Source organism: Mchenga conophoros, linkage group LG20 (genome assembly GCF_057382185.1).
Source record: "Mchenga conophoros isolate Kocher_MC1m ecotype Shallow Benthic linkage group LG20, M_conophoros_male_GT1.1, whole genome shotgun sequence".
Taxonomy (NCBI): domain Eukaryota; kingdom Metazoa; phylum Chordata; class Actinopteri; order Cichliformes; family Cichlidae; genus Mchenga; species Mchenga conophoros.
The window spans coordinates 33,864,126-33,886,204 of record NC_140545.1 but is presented as its reverse complement, the minus strand read 5'-3'; the positions used below and the strand labels follow the sequence as shown (position 1 = coordinate 33,886,204).

At 41.7% G+C, this 22,079-nt stretch overlaps 1 protein-coding gene across 2 annotated transcripts in view; it reads right to left on the bottom strand.

Annotated features, from left to right (window-relative positions):
- elk1 (ETS transcription factor ELK1) overlaps positions 1–22,079 on the bottom strand; it is a 40,174-nt gene that overhangs the window by 3,105 nt on the left and 14,990 nt on the right. Inside the window, exons 5-11 of one of the 2 annotated variants that reach the window (XR_014890134.1) lie at positions 21,220–21,366; positions 20,147–20,569; positions 19,910–20,060; positions 19,619–19,767; positions 17,821–17,904; positions 16,031–16,132; positions 9,972–10,237 (exon numbers count right to left, since the gene is read on the bottom strand). Coding sequence is in view for 1 of the 2 variants with exons in the window: in XM_085258986.1 (XP_085115112.1) it covers positions 10,139–10,237; positions 16,031–16,132; positions 17,821–17,904; positions 19,619–19,767; positions 19,910–20,060; positions 20,147–20,569; positions 21,220–21,366 (1,155 nt within the window). In the remaining variant the exon portion in view is untranslated. Of the gene's footprint in view, positions 1–961; positions 10,238–16,030; positions 16,133–17,820; positions 17,905–19,618; positions 19,768–19,909; positions 20,061–20,146; positions 20,570–21,219; positions 21,367–22,079 lie in introns of those variants that run through there. The other variant, XM_085258986.1, reaches the window with a different exon arrangement.

Genomic DNA, 22,079 nt, shown 5'->3' with positions numbered 1-22,079 from the left:
AAACCTCTGAGCTGCAGCTGGATGGAAGCACCGACATCTGATTCCCTCCTCGTTCGAGTTCAACCCAAATTCTCCCACAATGCAAAGTAGGTTTTTCCTCCAACCTGTTTTATCTGTAAATGTGTGTCAGCTTGTACCCTGAGAATCAGTGTGTGTGTGTAAGAAGACGCACACACACATCACATAAACTGTCATCAGCCTTCATGTTGTTATCTGCAGGAGATTTATGACAAATCAGGTCAAAGTTCAGTGTAAACAATAAAATGGAAGACTTATCTTTGAAAATTTGGTTGAGGCGAACACACACACACACACACACACACACACACACACACACACACACACACACAGAGCATCTTATGTGTGTGTGAGAGACTCGGTGTGAACTCCTGCTGAGTGAAAACAATCCTGCAGCCTCTCAAATCCAGGTTAGTCTGGATTAAAACTCACTATTCCCATCAGAAAAGTGTGTGTACTTGCATTACTGATGCTATGGGGACATTTGTCTGTTATCACACTGACATGTGGGGACAAAAAGAGGTCCTGGTAAACCTTTATCTTTAACTGTGAAGACTTGGTTTAAGGTTGGGACCTGCAGCCTCCGGCTCTCTAACCTCCACTGGGAGACTCTTGATGGAGAAATGGGAGCGTGTCACATGAGCGGCAAGTGAGGTGGCCCGAGTTAGCGCTAGCATTAGCAGAGATTAAATCCATGGCATTAAAGCGGTGCAGTAAAAGTACCCCACATCCACAGTGATCCACAATGCAACAATCAGCAAAATCCTGAGCGAGCGTTTCCTCTCAGAATTCTTACATTTCTAAATCTGAAGTTTATTGTTTTTTAACTAAGGGTAACTCATCACAAGCACTCAACATGTATGCTAGAAGTTTGAACTAAACGGCTTCCCGTGCCCAGGTATGCTTAGCATTCAAAAGTCATAAATGAGACAGTACTAACTGAACAGGACAAAATAGTTTTATTACCGTCCTCCCAGTGTGTGTGCATGTGTGTTTGTAGAAAACAAGAGGAATCATCAGCATAACATGGTACACCAACAAAAACTAAAGTCACGTCCATAAAAAATAGCTTTTCTTTTAAATGGTTCCAGTAAATAACATGTTAAACATGTAGCACTCTATCTCAGAAAAATAAAAGCAGGCCCCGCCACTTTACATCAATAAACTCCATGGCCAATCACAGCCGAGGAGGGGAGGGGCCACGCAGGATCTGACAGCAACGACAGGCCACAGGAACAACACGTCATTAACAACCCCCAGCCCATTGGTCAGGCCTGTCACATGGTACAGAATATATAGCAAATTCATATGTTCAGATTATATTTTGTGTCTATATACAGTGAAGATTTCCACACAAACTGTGGACAGAAAACCTCTTTACAATTAGGAGGCGCGTCAGCCATCGGCTTCCGGAGCTTTCTGTCTGTCATTCTGCTGCAAAGGATCATGGGTCAGTACTCTTTCTCTAAGTTTAAATTGCTAGTTTTGCCCTCAAGACTAGAAATTTAAACTGTGCAATTAAGGCTCAATAACCAAAGGATGAAACCGCTCGACAGACGTGCAAATGTTAATTCAAAATTGCAAAATTAAAAAAAAGTAACTGAATGACAGCATTTAAAAATTTTAATTTTTGCATAATGTTAAACTTTTCTGGCAAGAAAGATTTTAAGCTTAAATTCGAGTTATTTTCCACAAACCTTTGACATAAGGAGGCAGTTGTTGTTATAACAAAAAACTCTTCCCGGTGAAAACCAGAACCGTCATCATTTAATTTCTCTTTTTACGCCTTTTTTAAAACTTTTATTCTATCTTTGTCATTATAACAAGAAGCTGCTCATACTTCCCAGCATGAATGACCTATTTCATATTTAAATTACTAAAAAGTAAAGCAGATACATACATATGATAACAGGAAGCAGATTATAAATATTAGTTATAAAAAGAAATCACTGTCTTAAAAGAGGCGGGGATATTTATTCATTTTTCATGTTATGTTTTGTCATTGAACAAGTCATACATTAGATGTATTACCATATCAAAGTTACTATAATTCTAAACAGTGTTACAGTAAGACAAAGATTCATTAAGTTGCACTGAGCTGGTTTGCACACGAACAGTTTCTGAAGTGCAGCTGGACGGTACGCTCAAATGCAGAATGACCGGCAGCAAAGTCTGTCCAGGCTTTGGACGTCAACGTGAAAAACCCAAACAACTTTTGGTTTATGAGATGAAAACCACTGAGAAAACTCCAGGCCTCAAGTGAACAGACAGAAAGCTCAGGAACAACAGATGTTCCTCACTGGATTTAAGGAACGGCTTCCTTTATAAATGTCAAGAAACCAGAGCAGAAAATCTAACTGATGATGTTTATGAAGTGAAACTCATCACCAAATCCTGAGTACATGTCCACAGACCGCCTCTGACTGCAGGAACCAGCCGGCTGTTTTGGCTTTCAATCTTCGCATGTTCAGATCTCAGGAACCAACTCTACAGAAACCCTTTTCGGGGTAGGAACCGCTGAGTGGCTTCGATTCTGATTCTTTAAACCTGGAGAAAGCGCCCAAGAACTTTGTTAAGGCAGATACCTTTACAACACTTTGCCCCTACAGTGAAAAGATGCCTTATGTAACTGGAGGCAGGGGTTTGCTTTGCCTCTTCCATAACGTGCTTTCCTTTCAGTGATTCACATTCGAGAGAGACAGTTTAAGACTTCTGTGAATTAAAGACGTCTGAAAATATTGTTTTAAGACTTAAAGGCCTGCAGGTGAAGTATTTCCTCAAATGTCACTTTGCAAGCATCTTTCATCTGCATACAGGCAGCGTTTGCAAAGCAGACCCCTCGTCAAGTTCGCTCAGATGGTGATGAGTTTCAAAAACAGAAATCTGGACATTACCCAGAATGCAAAGCAGTTTCTAATCGATATAAAGACATTCGTCATGTTCTGCTGGTGAGAGAAAGGTTAGCTTGAAGTTAAACATGTCAGACTCAAACCCTGCGTCCAAAACTCGATACACAAAGTTATAAATGGCTTATTTTTCATCATCATGCTCTGAAAGAAAGATACACAACAGGTAGTATCTTTTTTCTTTCTTTCTTTTTTTAAATGAGGATGCATCTTTCTTCTGCTGCAGCTGAAATCTTTAAGGCTTCATCACTCTTTAAATCTTATACGCAATATAAACACATCATCTCTGATAGAAAAATAGAGTCATGCTGTAAAGAGAGAACAGTCGAACACGATGGCTTGGTGCTGCGTTTACGTCGCCGCAAAGGCTGGGAAATCCCGCCGTCAGGGACTGATCTGAGGCTGAATTCAGAGGAGCTGATGAAGGATGGTTCCAGCTTGGATCAGGTAGAGAAAACTAGAACCTCTATCTTGAATCAGATTTTTTGTTCCTTTTTAAACTTCACATTGTAAAAAAAATTAAGTAGTAAAGAAAGATGTTTCAGGTATTTAACGAGTTGCAGAATAACCTCAGTGAAGGTGGAAACACTGAATACGAGCTTCACTCAGTCCCTGACGCTCCAGCTGTGTGTGTGTGTGTGTGTGCGCGTGTGTGCTTGCACAGCTATCTTTGTGGGAACCAAATAGAGGGTCAACCTTGTGAGGACCCACCTTTGAAAGGTTGGGTAGTCGGGCTTTTCCTCTCATCTATGAACCATCTGTCCAAATCCAGAGCGCCCCTGTCCTCAGCCTGAACCTCACTGCAGACACTGCACTGCTCTTAGCTCAACCAACCTTGAACCTAAAAGCTTAGATACTTGATACTTGCTGCCATTACATTTGACTGTAAACAAAGACACATTTTTCCATTAAAAATAATCCAAAAAGTGCCAACAGCACACACAAGACAGGTCCAGTTCTACGACTAGCAGAGGGGAACATCTGTCAAATCAAAACAAATTACATTTTTCACAATAATATTTTGTAGGGTGCAAATAGGGCTGGGCCATATTATACCGTTCACGGTAATACCGGTATAATGTTAGGCAACGATAGGAAAATGAAATATCGCGATAGAATATGAGTAAAACGCGCATGCGCAGTGCCTTTGTTTTCATACACACATGGCCGATTGTTGAGTGAAACAGATGAACCAGAATTGGTTTGTAAAAATGGTGCAACTTCAGTGATGTGGAACTGGTTTGGTGTTTGTCCGTCAGATACACGACAAAGCACATTTTTTTGCAGAACATGCAAGCGGCCGTCGTTATTGTCGGACTAAGATGCTCTTAAATCTGGGAGTAATCTGGGTCCTAAACTCCGTATCGTTCAGGTCAAACAACACTGCAGCATCACTGAGAGTTAAAAACTGTCTAAATTCTTTCATCTTTAATAAAACGATCAGCATTGCTGCTTTACCAGGTGTAACTATAAAGTTTAACTTCCAGGCATCCATGAAAACAAAAGTTATTACATTTAACGGAGTTAGAAGTTAGCAGGAAGCTAGCGGAAGTTAGCTCGCTAGTTTTGCTAGTTACCTAAGCATGATATAGCATGTTCTGACAGAGATTTCTGAAAAAAAAAATCAAACGTACAGTTCTGCTATCACTTCCAACATAAATGAAGACAGGAAACTAAACAGCAGTGACGTTTGTAGGGTTACTGAAGTTGGGCTAGCTGGTATATAATGATGTGCTACGTGATCGCTAGCGACACAGCTATGTTAGCATAACATAAACAGTGAAGCTGGAGGACGAACACTAACACTTTTCCACTTATAAAAGTTAACGTTAAGGTTCTTCATGGTTAGAGACAAATGCAATCGCATGGCAGGATGCTGTAAACGGACCAAACTTCAGTCAGGAGAACAACTGAGATAATCCATCCACAATACGAGGTTAGTCATTAATATACTGCAACAACATGGGAATAGAGCAGCTGCCAGAGAATTCAACATTAATGAATCAATGGTACAGAAGTGGAGGAAGCAAGAAGAATGAGTTGAATAAAGTTTGATTTATCTGACTGCTTTGTTTCGCTTAATGTGCCTTATAATCCCGTGCACCTTATGGTCCGAAAAATGCGTACTGCACACTGCAGTTTAATGTTGCAAAGCACCTCTTTTTAACTTCAGTGGATATTATACATGGTTATGCTCAGGATATGTCAGCCCATTTCTACTGGAAATGCCTTTTGGTTAAACTTTCAGCAAGGAATTTGCATTTGCACTGTTACATTTTTATAAAGCTTTAATGTACATAAAAACCAGCTTCTTGTTTAAGTGAAAATAAATGGAAGGTTGTCTTTTTGCGCTAGTAATGTTGTGGAGTTGTATTTTGTCTCGCATCAATTATATCGTCGGTTATATCGTTATCGCAAATTTTCAAATATATATCGTGATAAATATTTTTGGCCATATCGCCCTGCTCTAGGTGCAAAGACCATTTTACCTAAGTTGGACATTTGAACATGAGTCAATAGTGACTGACTCACTTTGGCCATTAGTGGAAGTGCAGAAAAGTGCAGCTCCTGCTGCGCTTCAACGCCTGCCTAAATTTCTCCAACTTGTCTGTTGAACTTTAAACACTGTTGGAGCAAAGCAACTTCCGCTTTCTTGCCTTTTTCTGAACCGGTCTGCAACCCAAAGCATAGTATTGTACAGAAGAAATATGGATGACTGTGCATTTCTTTTGGCAGCCCTTCCCATAGAGACTACCACCAGTGGGCCTACCTTTGCCACCAAAAATCTCTTAGCTCAGTTAGTGCAGTATTTTCTTTCCCCCATCATACTTTTCAAGTAGAAACAGGTAGTTACAGATTTGGTAATGACACCATGCTGCTGGTAAAAAGCACAGCAGTGATGCTGCAGTAATTTGTGGCGTGGTCGGCACAGCAGTGCACCCTAAACTGTAATCTTAAGAGAAATGTCACTGAAATATCGAAACGTAATGTTATGAATTTGGAGAAAGGGGTAATTCAAATATGAACACAAGTTTTCGTTAACTTCTGTTTTCTTGGAGCATGTTCTGCACCTTCTGGGTATCTATGCCCGAGCTTCCTCCTCACCCTTGATGCAAACGTGGGAGATGATCTTATTTATGTGATAAAGACGTGTAAGTGCGCAACGAGCCAGAGCGCAAGATGTGCCAGCAGTAGCAACATCACAGCGAGTAACTGAGCAAAGCTTGAGTTAGCATGGACGGACCGACCCCTCCAATGAATCCTCACAAAGATTGCATTGTGCGTGTGTGTGTGTGTGTGTCTGCAGCCTTGGCGTCACACACAGAAGCATAGAAAAACGTTAACAGCTCCAGCAGCAACAACGATAACAACAGCAATGACAACAGCAACCTGCAGGGCGGCAACAGTCGGGTCAGGTTACCGTGGCAACCACAGCTAGCATTAGAAATAACACGAACAACAACAACAACATCAACAGTCTGGGTTTTTTTTTTTTTTTTTTTTTTTTTAAAGAGGAACATGAGTCAGTGTCTGTCTACAATTTTGGGGGAAACAAACAAACAAACAAACAAAACAAAACTTTTTTTTTGTCTCTGCAGGTTTTCGATGTTGCCACAAGTTCCCGTCAAACACGCTTTAAAAATCACATGTTCGTGTAAATCAAGCGAAACTACAGGTCATCGGAGAGAACCAAGTATCCAGTCTGATCTGCTCGGCTCGACTCTGTTTCAGTTGTTTTCTATTATAATACAACCGCATCAGTGTCCTTGGGGTTGCTGTGGCAACACCGCCAAAATTCCTGTGATGTCATTCGTATGCGCCACAACACAACAGGGGAGGATATCGAAGCGCTGGTATACCTGCTGCCAAACCGATGCCAAGTGTCTGCACCTCATCACCGGATCACGGTGTTGGTTTGTGTGGAGCCACTTTCCCTCACTGCCGGATTTCAAAAATGGCGGTTTGGAATTTTGTAAAGGACTTGCTCTCATGACACATCGAGGGACGCCACTGACTGGCCCATCTGCTGCATGCTGTCTGTTGACATGCAGTCACATTTTAGGACCATTCAGAACCCCAATGGAGCAGGTACCAGGTACTACCACCTAATGGGAAACCCTGAAAACCGAGCCGAGCAGGTATTAGTGGAAAAGGTCCGTAAACAAAACTAAAGACTGCACAAAATCCAACTAATCATTGTTCTAATGCATGAAGCCTCCTAGTTGTTTGTAAATCATGTACAGTAAAACTCATATGCTTCATAGCCGATGCTGAGAGAACAAAACATACGACCGCATGTCTCACAACCTAAAATTATCAAACTTTACCAGCAAGGATTTAAAAAATGTTTAAAACTGATAATCTGATACTTTGTTCTGCAGAGTTTTGATCTTTTAAAGTTCTTAAGTGGATAAAAATCACTGCGGTGCCCTGAAGATTAGAGGATGCTCATCTTTGAATAATCTCAAATCCAACTGTAAGAACTGACGGGACAACATTTAACACAGTTATGTTTAATCGTTAATCAGGTTTCAGTTCAATTTTAGTTTGTTTGAGTTTAGTTTTTAAATCAATGAAAGTGTTTAGTGTTAGTTGTTAGTTTTTAAAGGTTTCATTTCTTCCTTTTTCATTCAAATTTATTTAATTTAATTTAATTGGAATTAAATCAAAAAGAGTCTACGGGGTTGAAGAGAAAACCCCAACAATCAGCTGATCCCCTGTGTGCAACACAGAGGGCAGAAAGAACTTCTTTTTCTTTTTAAACATGAAGAGATCTCCAGAAGCACCAGGCTGAGGGAGGGGCAGACGTATACGTCACCCGAGAATCAAGAAAGAAAACGTTGCGATCTGCAGCAGGGAGTGAAGAGGTGGGAGAGGAGAAGGAACTCTCAGTGCATCATGGGAAGTCCTCCAGCAGGCTGAGCCTACAGCAGCAAAGCTGAGAGTCTGAAAGTGGAGATTAGCCTGAACACCGAAGGCTGTGCCTCTCACTCTAAATTTTAGAAACTCAGTAAACAGAAGTAAGCCAGCAGTCTGAGAGTAAGGTGTTGTGATGGGATTACATGGTACTACGAGGTCGTTGACATTTGATGTGGTCAGATTATTTATGACCTCGAGGAGTTTAAGTTCAACTCTGAGAGCAAATTTTACCAAACTGACAAAGACTAAAGTTAGAGCCAGTTCCTGTGTATTTGTATTTTATCTGAAAGTTTAGTTTTTATTTAAATTTCAGAGAACTAAATTTTTTTCACACACAGATAAACAGATAAATCAGCCCCTGCCATCAAGGATGTCTTCAGAGATCCAATTAAATACGCGTTTAAGCCATAAAGGAAAAAAAACATTTTCTTAGTCATCTTGTTCCAAGGTTGACACTAAAGACCATCTGATGCTTTTCTAATGCCTTTTTAATTTTGAAATGTTGTGCTGATGTTTGTACAAAATGAGGACGTAGACTTTGACTTGGATGTTGGAGAATTTATGTTTTTTATGGTTTTTGGTGCTTTATTAAACACAAATTGATCAAATTATTTGAAATGTTTCAATCATAAGCCCTGGTATGACAGAGTGTCATTAAACTCGGTCCTTTGTTGTTGGTTTTTGCACGGAAAAAGCTTTCAATATATTAAAGGCTATCCTACACTCTCAGTGAAAGGAGAATAAATGCGACTCTTTCAACTTGTGGCAACATGACTGCAGATTTGTTCCAAGGCTTTTGGAACAAAACATTTATTTTTCAGAGCTGCTCAAATAAAATCTCTGGAATGACTGCTGAGATTCAAACAATAAGCAGTTGTTAATAAGTAACGCAAACTCATCTATCACTGTTTTAAAAACCAAAGGAATGTGACTCTGTCCTCGGTAAAACCTTTAAATCAAGTCTGACAGACACTTCAGTTCAGTTTGGACATTAAACTCTGTGAGAAAATATACAATCTGTCACATTTAGACACTTTTATAGAGAAAGAACTTGGCTTTGAAAAACCTCAGGTCCACCGTCATCTTCATCCTTTGTGATTGGTCAGTTCGAAATGCTGCTGAGGAGTCCACTCGAAACAAAACAAACAATAAACAACCAAAAACAAAAAAAACAGGCCATGCAGAACCAGAGAAAGGCGTGACCTTTAAAATCGGCCAGTAAGAGCAAAGCAACAACCCTTAAATGGCTCTGAAAGTCGTTTCTGACGAAATCCAGCAGAAGGTGAGTTTATAAAATGTCAGTGTTGGTGCTGAAATTAAATTCCAACTGGGAGAGAGTCGCCTGGTAGCTTAAAAAATGAGGGAAAAAAAGATGAGACTGTTTTAAAAACAGTCAAGAACCTTTAAGGAATCTGCAGAGAAAGGTGCATTGAAAACAAGACAGAAATAAATAACCTCGAATTTAAAAAACAAAAGATCCCATCAGAAAAAATGTGAGATTATGAGGAACTGCAGATCCTTTTACACACAAACATGTGAACGTTCCCTCCTTCCAGTCCGCGATCAGTTACTCCCAGAAAACGTCAAGTCAAATCTTCTGTTTAGTAAAAACTCAAATAAGAGACGGCTCCAGCTTTTCTCCGGTTCCCCTCCGTCACACACTGAAGAAACCGTTTGAAAACAGACATTTGTTTGCTGTCAGTTTTCAGTAAGCAGACCGGCTATAAAAGCCATCTTCAAGGTTAAGCTGTTTTATTTGACAACAGTCACGTCAGAGCACTTTTGCATCGCAAGGTAAAGACCTCACAATATTATAGAAAGAAATCCAACGACAGGTTTAAAAAACACCAGTAGAAAAAGAGAAAAACATCCCTCCGTCTTCTCGTGGCCTTTAGTTGCCGTTTATGTCCTCGTGTCGGGTTCAAGTCGAGAGAAGCATCTGGTTCTCTCGAAACCCCGCTGTCATAGTGTTTGAGTACAAAGCTATGAAAGAAACAGGAAGGTGGAAGGAGGACAAAGCGCAGATTCCCACCTGTTGGAAAGTGTAAGAATCAGCAGAGGGTCTGACTGATCCTCGGCTGTGAACGCGTCCACCAGTGAAAGGCCCACACAAACCATGACACCTACCCAAAAAGAGTCAGCCGATGCAGCCTAAACTTCTCATGGCGTCGGGTTTTTAGTGATGCATTTCAGAGTCAGTGCAGATCCGGCTTTTCCTCCGACCCTCCAGGAGTTGAGGAGATCATTGGGCGAGGTTGTGCCCGGTGAAGAGCTGCTTCAGGCGGGCGGGGAGCTCAGGGCTTCTGGGGCCCCGGGGAGAGGACCACGGGGGTGGAGAGGCCGTCGACGCTCAGAGCCGGGATGTGGATCTGATTACTGCCGTTAGAGGGAAACTGAGAAGAGACAGAAAGAGACACTGAAGATGAAAACTTGACGTTTTATTTTGAAGGAATGTTAGAAAATATCCTGCCAACTTGGTAAAAATCAGCTGTTTTTCAGCTTCACTTTCTTTTTTGTCTTTCTGTAGAACATGATGCACACTGATGAGGTTTATGAATTATTTTTCTTCCTCAGTAGCCAATTTACCGATTCTAGGACATTTAAGGCATTTTTAAGCAAACTGAGCCCGTCGCTTCTGAACACTTTAAGGTTTGCACATTGACGGAAGAATGTGTAACTGATTCCTTTTTATTCAATTCAATTCAATTCAATTCAATTTTATTTATATAGCGCCAAATCACAACAAAAGTCGCCTCAAGGCGCTTCATTTTTATGCCTGCATGCCATTTTATCTGTAAACACAAACGCTTTGAATAAAGTTTTGATGTTAACAATCCATTAAAATTTGGTTCTGCAGTCTTTTATTTATTTATTGGTTGAAAACCGCCTCAACTTAGAAACCATGATTCTTACAAGTGTGGTGTGTGTTAAAGTAACATATTAAAATTTAAAGTATCATGTCACATTTGACCTCTGACCTCACACATCTGGGTTTCTTTCAAGTTGACCTATAAATATTTTATATCTTTAAAATATAGTCAAGAAAACGAGAATGAGCTGCCTAGTTAGAAATAAACTGTAGCATAATGTTACATCATAAGTTGGTGTTATTCATGCTGCTCTTAAACAATGTTTGCATACAAAATACAAACACTATTCCCTTAAAAGTAAATCGTGCCCAGAGACTGAGGTGTCTTGGTGGAGATTTGCGATCTTGCAGTTTATCTCGTCTCATTACGTTTTTCCAAGAATAACACATCACACAATGACTCAAATTAAACACTTTGTCTTCAGATTAAAGGTCGAACATTTGAGTCTCTGGAGAAAAGTACTTGAAATGGTTAAACTATATAAAAGCAAAACTCCCAAACAGTGCCTGTAAACTCTGTAAAGTCCCACTGGGCACGTGATGGAAGCTGAAAAAATATTCTGACACTTCATTTACTTAAAATACAGACATAACCCTGAGAAACCCAGGACTCAGGGGTACTTACTATGATTTAAGCCTGCCTGGTTTACCTGTTCTTTACTTACATTTTTAATGTAGTACTCATAATCTCAGGCCTCAAGGGTTACCTGTACCTCTGCCTGCTCTAAAACTGCACACTTTGCCCTTGTACACTGGTCTGTCTTGATAAAGAGGCAACCTGTTTAAATAACAGATATTTATTTATAGTCTCACTAGATCACTGAGGTCTGGTGAGCACATGGTGGAAAATCTTTCATATTTGAACATTTCCGCTCGGACACAGAACGCTTAAAAACTCTCCTTTTGGTTTCTTCACACTTGTAGCCCAAATCCTCATCTTACAATGTAAAAAACCAGCTGAACACTTTTTCCGTTACTGAAGAGTTAAAATGGGTTAAAACACAGCTTTTTCTAGCAGGTCATGAAAGATGTTACTGAGAAGCTGCAGGGTTTTCACAGCCTGCAGTTTTTAGCTGCACCACAAGGAGGCGACAAAGTATCACAGCGTCACGATACAAACAGCAGAGAAAACTTAACACCTTTGTTTCAGAACACAGGACGAAATGACTTAATGATACTAGTTATAGACAAATAAATGCTTAAACTACCCAACTGTGCACACAGGCATGCAAACATTAAAAAATATTTAACGTTTGAAGCTTTTCCCTCTTCTTTTTAAAACATTTTTTGGCCTAGATCCTCGCACCGCCCATCCTTCCTGCCTCCAACACATCAGCTTCAAGCGCTCCCTGTTCAACGGCTGTCTAATATAACCCACATCTTGACAGGTCCCATTGTAACGAGATAATGTGCAGTGTATTTTAGTGCATTATAATCATTATTACGACTCCGTCAGAGAGAAGACTCAGAATGTGCTGTTGTTTATGCACTGAGTGAACTGAACCTTTAATAACAGATAACAGACGGACTTCAAGCTGGGCCAGAAACCTGCAGACACACAAACCAGCTCTGTGTATTCTCGTTCATCTATCAATGTGGGGACTTGTGTGTATCTTAGATCATGCGAGGACGCCCCTCCTCACTTTGATTGAGACCTTCAGGTTTAAAGGGTTTACACCTGGATTTAGGATTCATGTTTAGAACTATATTCAGATTAAGGCTGACGTCAATACGAGTCTTCACATAGTATATGTGTGTGTTTGCGTGTGTGTATGTGTGTGCGTGCAGGCACCCTGGATCAGATTCAGGTACCCGCAGTGCACAGTAGCCGTGTGTGTGTGTGTGTGTGCTTGTGGTAGAGGAGCTTGTGTCCTGAAAACCAGTTTTTATACTTTGGTGATTCTGTGATGATGCTTTCCTCTTCAATGCCAAATAAGTAAAGATAAGGGCCTCCCATCAATGATGGTCATCCATAAATCGTCTTCTAATTTCACTACATAAAGCCAGTGTGGCCGGACACCATGCTACAGAGTCTCCACTGAACATATGACTGATGCTACGCTGATGCTTCATCGTGTCATTTTATCGCTCAGTAAATTGAAGGCGAGTCAGTTTTCATGAGCGAGCGACAGTTGTTGCTTCATACAGTTGACTTACTCGTTCTGAAAGTGTGTTAACGCACAGACTCCCATGTTAAAATGCACAACTTTACAGCATTAAAAGGCATGTTTACAGCCTGGTGCAAAATCCCTTTTGGGCCTCTATGAATATTTTCCACCTTCATAACAACTGAACAGGCAGTGAATGCATCACAGTGTGGGACCTGCTCAGTGCAGACGTCCATCAACACTTCCCAGAGAACCACCGGCTGCACATTGCCCTCCCTGGAGGACATCTCCAGATCTTGGTGTCTCAGCGGGGCGAGGAAAATAATTTAAGACCCTTTTCACCTTGGACATCTAACTGTTCAACCTCCTGCCCTGCAGCACAGGTGCACCAAGCGCCGGGTAAAACAAACTCAGTTTTTTCCCTTGAGCTATCACAAATTTGAGCTCGTATAAATAAACAAAACAAATGATGTGAAGTTCAACAGTGAATGGTGAATCCTTAATATGTGTGTGTGTCTTCTTTATAGCAGCCTTTATTCTTTACATAGTTTTATAAGCTTTCATTGTTTTCTCTCATTTTTCTACTTCAATGTTTTTGCACTGTACAGAATATTTCACCAAATCTTGGATATGTCTTATGTACAATGGCGATAAAGGCTTTCTACAGGGAGTGCAGAATTATTAGGCAAATGAGTATTTTGTCCACATCATCCTCTTCATGCATGTTGTCTTACTCCAAGCTGTATAGGCTCGAAAGCCTACTACCAATTAAGCATATTAGGTGATGTGCATCTCTGTAATGAGAAGGGGTGTGGTCTAATGACATCAACACCCTATATCAGGTGTGCATAATTATTAGGCAACGTCCTTTCCTTTGGCAAAATGGGTCAAAAGAAGGACTTGACAGGCTCAGAAAAGTCAAAAATAGTGAGATATCTTGCAGAGGGATGCAGCAGTCTCAAAATTGCAAAGCTTCTGAAGCGTGATCATCGAACAATCAAGCGTTTCATTCAAAATAGTCAACAGGGTCGCAAGAAGCGTGTGGAAAAACCAAGGCGCAAAATAACTGCCCATGAACTGAGAAAAGTCAAGCGTGCAGCTGCCAAGATGCCACTTGCCACCAGTTTGGCCATATTTCAGAGCTGCAACATCACTGGAGTGCCCAAAAGCACAAGGTGTGCAATACTCAGAGACATGGCCAAGGTAAGAAAGGCTGAAAGACGACCACCACTGAACAAGACACACAAGCTGAAACGTCAAGACTGGGCCAAGAAATATCTCAAGACTGGTTTTTCTAAGGTTTTATGGACTGATGAAATGAGAGTGAGTCTTGATGGGCCAGATGGATGGGCCTGTGGCTGGATTGGTAAAGGGCAGAGAGCTCCAGTCCGACTCAGACGCCAGCAAGGTGGAGGTGGAGTACTGGTTTGGGCTGGTATCATCAAAGATGAGCTTGTGGGGCCTTTTCGGATTGAGGATGGAGTCAAGCTCAACTCCCAGTCCTACTGCCAGTTTCTGGAAGACACCTTCTTCAAGCAGTGGTACAGGAAGAAGTCTGCATCCTTCAAGAAAAACATGATTTTCATGCAGGACAATGCTCCATCACACGCGTCCAAGTACTCCACAGCGTGGCTGCAAGAAAGGGTATAAAAGAAGAAAAACTAATGACATGGCCTCCTTGTTCACCTGATCTGAACCCCATTGAGAACCTGTGGTCCATCATCAAATGTGAGATTTACAAGGAAGGAAAACAGTACACCTCTCTGAACAGTGTCTGGGAGGCTGTGGTTGCTGCTGCACGCAATGTTGATGGTGAACAGATCAAAACACTGACAGAATCCATGGATGGCAGGCTTTTGAGTGTCCTTGCAAAGAAAGGTGGCTATATTGGTCGCTGATTTGTTTTTGTTTTTGAATGTCAGAAATGTATATTTGTGAATGTGGAGATGTTATATTGGTTTCACTGGTAAAAATAAATAATTGAAATGGGTATATATTTGTTTTTTGTCAAGTTGCCTAATAATTATGCACAGTAATAGTCACCTGCACACACAGATATCCCCCTAAAATAGCTCAAACTAAAAACAAACTAAAAACTACTTCCAAAAACATTCAGCTTTGATATTAATGAGTTTTTTTTGCTTCATTGAGAACATGGTTGTTGTTCAATAATAACATTATTCCTCAAAAATACAACTTGCCTAATAATTCTGCACTCCCTGTATTCTACAGTACGGCTCCTGCAAGAAGTTTGTGGTTCTGTTTTGTTGCACTAATTAGCCGGTGTCTGTGTGTGATGCACCCATACAGTCTGTAGCTGCAGCTTGCTGCAGAACCCAAAACCAAAGGGTGACATGATGGTGGCTACGTCCATCTTTTATACAGTTTATGCTTTTAACCACTCATTTCTACGCCGGGCTGTGAAAACACAGCCTTAGGGAAATAAGAGAATTTTTCTGCTTTTATGTTTATATTTGTTTAAAACTTGGCTGCAGAAAAATATTTCGGTGAAAATTTATTTAATGACAAACTCAACAGAAAACATGCACACAGAGATAAAGGGACGATAATGATGACAGACGGCCTCTAAAATGATCTTTTCAGCGCAGACTGAGACATGAATTGTTGCAGAAGGAATGAAGCGGATCACCACAGGCAGTAGGATTTCACTTCTGGTGTAAATGAGCATCTAAGTGTCTAAACTTCCCAACTAACAGCTGCTGATGTATTGAACGTGAACCAGTGTGCATGACGGCGTGCGTGAAGCGACAAGCAGAACTGCAAACTTGCTGCACAAACGTGTGAATTTTCTGTGAAACTGAAGCTGTGGTTTCATTTACCAAACCTGCATACAGACAAAGACCAAAGCATTATGTGGCTGTAAGGTAAGGTTCAGTGTGAGCTCTGCAAATGAACAACCGACAGATTATATTTTAAAAGACGAGTATCTTATTGTGAGAACCAGCTCTGAACACTTTTTTCTTTCAGTTTTCACCACAAACTTCACCTGCAGACTGATTCTTTTCTCTTTCACCAAAACAATATTGTCTTTTAGTTCCTGCACATGTTTCCAGCTGATTAAAGGATTTTACTGTGAAGGAGTTTTGGTACTGAAGTGAATTTTGTCGCACTTGTTATCGTCCATTTGTTTGTGGATTTGTGTTTCAGGATGTTGGAACTGCATGCAGTGGGCTCAGTGTATTTATTACCTGGAAGGAAAGTTTAGCTGGCGATCGAGGAGCGATGGGACTGAGCGTGCTCCAGAAGTGGATGGTGGAGGGAAGAGGGCTGGGAGTCAACAGGACCGGAGTCTGGAAGGATAAATGGACAGAAACATCCAAGAGTGTTTGACAGGAACGAACATTTCAAGGAAAAACAATTGACAAATGATTCAACTTCCTGTGTGGACGTCCCAACCAGATTCAGTTCTGTTTACATCAACAAGTCAGAGTATCTAACAGTGAAATCCGTCTTTATTCCTTTCTGTGGAAGGAATGCAGGTTGTTCCTATCAGCCGCTCTACAAATGCAGATGACACATTTAAAGACAGAAAATGTTAAAAAAAAAGAAAAAAAAGAAGAAGCTTTAATTCAAGAACTCCTGACACTGCAGAACAAATCAAAAACAGGAAGAATGACTCATCAAAACAAGCTTTAATATCAATGCAGCATTTGAGATGAAGGTTAACTGAACAATGGACTAAACCAGAGCTCAATCTGATCTCAGCCAGTTAAACTTAAACTTGAAAGTCTTCATATGTGCATATACTCTAAATTTGTTTTAGAGTGAACAAGAACAAGTTCTTAATGAAAATGTTTGAATTCAATGTACCATCCTTTTAGCTGATGGACAGGCTGAGATATTGGGAGAAAAACAGATCACAGAGGATTTATAAACACATACAAGACCTTCACATGTAATTAGGGACTGAAGAACAATATTTTGATTCACTTGTATTGAAAATGACTTTGAGGTCATTTCTAAAAACAACAACAACCAACAAGATGAAAAAAAATTATCATTTTATGAATAAAGTTATTTATGATTCAAACATGTTTCCCGAGACTTTGAACTTTGGGTACATTTCTGTTCCCGAACACTAAAATGCATGCTGCACGTTTGGCACCTCTATGCTAATTAGTTTTATTTATACAGCGCGAAATCACCACAACAGTCGCCTCAACGTGCTTTATATTGTAAGGTAGACCCTACAATAATACATACAGAGAAAAACCCAACAATCATACGACCACCTATGAGCAAGCGCTTTGGCGACAGTGGGAAGGAAAAACTCCCTTTTAACAGGAAGAAACCTCCAGCACAACCAGGCTCAGGGAGGGGCGGGGCCATCTGCTGCGACCGGTTGGGGTGAGAGAAGGAAGACAGGATAAAGACAAGCAGTGGAAGAGAGACAGAGGTTAATAATAACTTACAATTAAATGCAGAGAGGTGTATAAACACATAGTGAGTGAGAAAGGTGACTGAAGAAGAAACACTCAATGCATCATGGGAATCCCTGGCAGCCTACGTCTATTGCAGCATAACTAAGGAAGGATTCAGGGTCACCTGGTCCAGCCCTAACTTTATGCTTATAGTGTCTGTCTCCTGAATCCAAACTGGAAGCTGGTTCCATAGAAGAGGGGCCTGAAAACTGAAGGCTCTGCCTCTTGTTCTACTTTTAAATACTCTAGGAACAACAAGTAGGCCTGCAGAGCGAGAGCGAAGTTTTCTACACTAAACTCTCACAGTCTGCTGTGTGTTACGTGATTTGAAATAAAGATAATTTAAACAAACAGCTATAGACAAAACAACAGATAAGTGACGTTCCAGGGAATTCAAGGTCTGTGGTGCTGTAGAGGAAAGTGTTTCGTGTCAACTTGTTGTCAGCAGCAGCGATGCAAAGAGGATCGCTGCTAGAACGACACAATCCTCCAAGTTGCGAACAGACGCCTATATGAATAAAGACACGTGTGCCACACATAGACAAGCGAGTGTTTACCAGAGCGTGGGAGGTGATGACAGTCGGGGTGAGCGTGTTGGTCGCTGATCCAGGAGCCAATAAACTGTTAACTGCTGCATTCACCTGCAGAAGGAACAGGAAGCAACAGCACACGTTTACCTCTAAACACAGCACGATCATTCACTCATACACTTGCACATATACACAATATATATAAATCCCTATAATCCCATAGTTTGGAGAAAATAAATAAAAATGTTAAAAGCTCTGATGTGTTTTTGGATTTTTATTTAATCTTGTGACAGCCAAGGCTCACACGGAGTTAGAGTTCAGGGTGAAAGCGCCTACACGCTGTGAGATTTCAGCAAACCTAACAGTCGATTAGAAGTGTGTCACAGAGCTAACAAACAGACTGCAGAATGATTAAACTTATGAATCATGGACTGTGGAGACGATTTTTGTTTACGTGTCACATTCATCTTGGTGCGCTCATGATAAGGACTCGAGGACGCAGCACACAAAATATCTTCAGGGTTTTCCTGGATAAAAACATTTTTGGCAACCCGAAAACTTACACAGCTTTACTACAATATTCAAGACTTTAGAGCTCTTTAAAACGATCACCGAGGACTAAACTCTCTACTTAAATTATTTGTTTGTTAAACAACACGTTCTGGGCGTAGCAGGCCTGCTTTGTGTGGGCGTGTCCTATCGCTCCCTGACTCTGGTGCCATCCTTTCCTCCTGCAGAGTCAGCGCACAGACTCCACACAGCAAACGACACTCGAGTCCAAAAGCTGTGAAGAAGAGTCGGTCAGTGCCAGTGGGCAGGCTGGCAGTGTCGTTTCCTGCCGTGTGGAAAGGAGTGCATGTTCCGACTGTTTCATACTTTGTTAACAGCATCGACATCTTTCTGCTGATGTCGCTTTGCTTTTGACAGAAATAACTGCCCAGCTGTGTCCCTATTTAAGATCCTTTTAATAAAACCTAAATCAATAAAAGATATTTAAAGTGATTATTTATGCAGAAGTGGAAATATCTGGGTTTTTACAGAGTTAAAATGAGCCTCTGTGGGGGTGGCCACGGACTTCTGCATGACTGGCAATTAATTTTTGTTACTGTCTTAACAGTAGTCTCTGCATATTCCTGTTATTTGTTGTCATTTGTAGTAGATCCACTGCCACTTTAAAAATATGTATTACAATGTGTACAATAAAATATATATGGACTTTTACTCTTTGTTAGCAGGATATATGTTATAAATTTGTGGTTACACCTAATCTTGTTGTATTCTGAAGTTGTCTTATAGTCATTTACATTTGCAGTATGTGCTGCTGATGTTTAAAGAAAAGAAAACGAACACATCCAGAGCGGCTAAAAGCTTTAAGAGAAAAAGCTAAAAGCTTTTCGTCCTGGACGTTTTATTTAAGTGCTGTGAGACTCACATCACAGACTCAAAGGATTCTGGAAACTTCAATTTATCTGATAAATGTCTAACGTTCAAGTTGTTACATAGCACACATAGTGATGTTTCTCCATTTCACAACCAAAACCTGCATTTTTCCAATGTTAAAACATGACTATATGAGAAAATGTCTTTGAGGGATTCACAGCTAGATGATGAGCCTGGTATCAAAGCAGAGGTGAAAAGGTGACTGTAACTGTTTTGACCAGTCACTTATCCCGCCGGTTGCTATGACATTTGATTTTATGTCATAGAAACCCATAGCAGCCATAGTCTTCCTGACTTTCTGTTTTAAATATTTTTTTTATGTTTGTGAAGCACATCTGAACTTTTACATGTGATGTTTAGTAAAGTGACCAGCAGTGTTGCAGACCTTATCGAGGGAGAGGCCGGGGGGCAGGGAGGGAGAGGAGGGCAGCTCCAGGCCTCGTGGCTTCTTTTGTTTCGGAGGAACGGCGTCCGAGGATGAAGCTGCTGGAGAGGTCACCGGCAAGGACGTCGTCACCGGGGGGATGACTGGATCTGAAGGAAACAAATCGCAGGAATGAAATCTAATGAATTATGGGAATAGACATAAAAAGGCGGTCTCGGTGGGCTCCACCCAGAGAGGGAAGGAAAACCCTTTCCTCAATCAGGGAGATCATCTAAAATGCTTTCCTGTCACCTGTTAGCGTGTCCTGGCCCTCACCCTCTGTCCTCTCCTCCTCTGCTGGCTGCTGAACTCCAACCCCGGCATCAATGCAGGGCGGGGGCGGGCTTTCCACAATGGTGGGGGGAGGCTCTGGCTCTCCCGAGTCACAGATCAGCTGAGGAACCTGGATGGAAGAGCACAGGGCACCACCTTAGCACCATGTTTCTGTTAAACTTTTATTAAAAACCCAGAATTTCCTCCTCCTCTTACCTCCTCCACCCGTTTCCCATCCAGTGTCACCATCTCCAGCAGCTCCTGCTCTGACGGCAGATTCTCCTCCTTGATGACGATGGGTGGAGGACGGGCGGTGGGAGGAAGAGCGACAGAGGGAGGAGGAGCAGCAGTCGTCATCGGCACCTGTTGCTGCTGCTGATTGAGAGGTGGGTTGATAATAACGAACACAGGGGCAGGGTGAGACTGATGAGGAGCAGCATGCGGGTGGTGCGAGGGGAAGTTGGTGGGGTTGGTAAGGCCCCCACAATCCTCCTGCTGTGGGCCCTGTGTGCCCATTGAGACATGAGGAGGGGGGACGGGGCTCACCGTGCCCCCTCCGAGAGTGATGAGGGTGGACGGGTCCCCCATGTTGGTGAGATAAATCTGGGGAGGGTCGCTCAGCGGAGCAGCAGGAGGATTCTGGGAATGTCAACCAGAGACGAGAACGATGTTATTTTCCATCATATTTATAACGTTCCAGTGGTGGATGTTCATACTGAATACTGACAAAGGTGCAAATAATGACTTCAGTAGACGTACAAGTAACCCCTGTGAGTCAAAAACAGGCTTCGTTTAAAGTAGTTTTTTCTACTCTTGGATCTGTACGACGTCACTGAGAGCAGAGATATCTCATAAAGTCATCTAATGCTGGGCATGCACAGTGCGATTTTTGGCTCATTTTGAGCCGATTTTTTAGTCGTGCGACCGTTTTGGTGATCGGCCCGAATTTCGCCTTCATCGTGTATCGTGTAGTATACGTGAGGTAACGAGAAGCGATAAACACCTCACGACCAGCTCCCGATCATCAATCGTTTGGTCGTAAGAAAATCAAACCTGTTTGAAATCCTGTTGGCCGTCCTGAGGGCGTCACTGCAGCCTCTCACACTGCGCACACGCAAACACAGAAATGAAAGTGAAAAGACGGAGCAGCACGGCAGCGCAGCGGGTGATCTGGACACAAGCGATGGAGGCACAACTTGTAGGATGAGGCAAGCTCATCGCACAGTGTCTGTCCAGCTTTAGGTGTTCTCGGACAAGTAACCAAGTACCAGGCGTGACTTTTTACTGACCTGTGATTGGCCATTGGAGTTGGCTGGTATCTGTGGGCTGAGAGCCGGGGTCGGACAGGGAGACGTCTGAGTGACGATGACCTGGAGAACAGAGTCCGCAGCGCTCCCCACGGACGGAGAGGATTTAGACTCCGGTAACACACACACCTGAGGAGGAGGACACGCCAAAAAAGGCCTGGAGTTAGAGCAGCTGATTGCCACAAATAGTGCATGTGCACATGCGTGTGTTCGTCATATGGCACAGACATAGACATGGCACGGCAGCGCAAGGGTCAGGAAGAAAAAGTGTATTAGAGATCCATTTGAAAAATAGAAAAATAAATAAGAAAAAAAAAGCGTTTTAAAAAAGAAATAATACATTAACAGGAGAAAAAGCTAAATATTGCTTTTACTCCTAATCAACTTATAATGACTACGACCCTCAAGATGGGTGAAGTTAACGATAACAAGAAGAATACACTGATTTGACAAAGACTCTAACCAAATGTCATTGAAGACACAACCAGCCCCATCTATCTATGGGGCTCAAGCGCTGTGAGGCGATCGTGGCTCAAGAGTTGGCAGTTTGTCTTGTAATCGGAAGGTTGCCGGTTCGACCCCCTGCTCTCTCTGTCCTGGTCGTTGACTAAGTAAAGCGCTATACAAATACAGGCCATTTACCATCTATCTGTGCATAGACTGGCATTAGGAGCCCAACAAGATTAAATTTTCACTGCTTAAATGTACAAAGACAGTGATGTGAAAACAAGTGTCTAATATTTCCTATGAACAGCACCTCGTTTTTCTGTTCAATTTTGCTGTGATGTGACTCTGGATCAACTTCAGAAGCAGGTCACTTATTAACTGTGACTAGGTCCTCC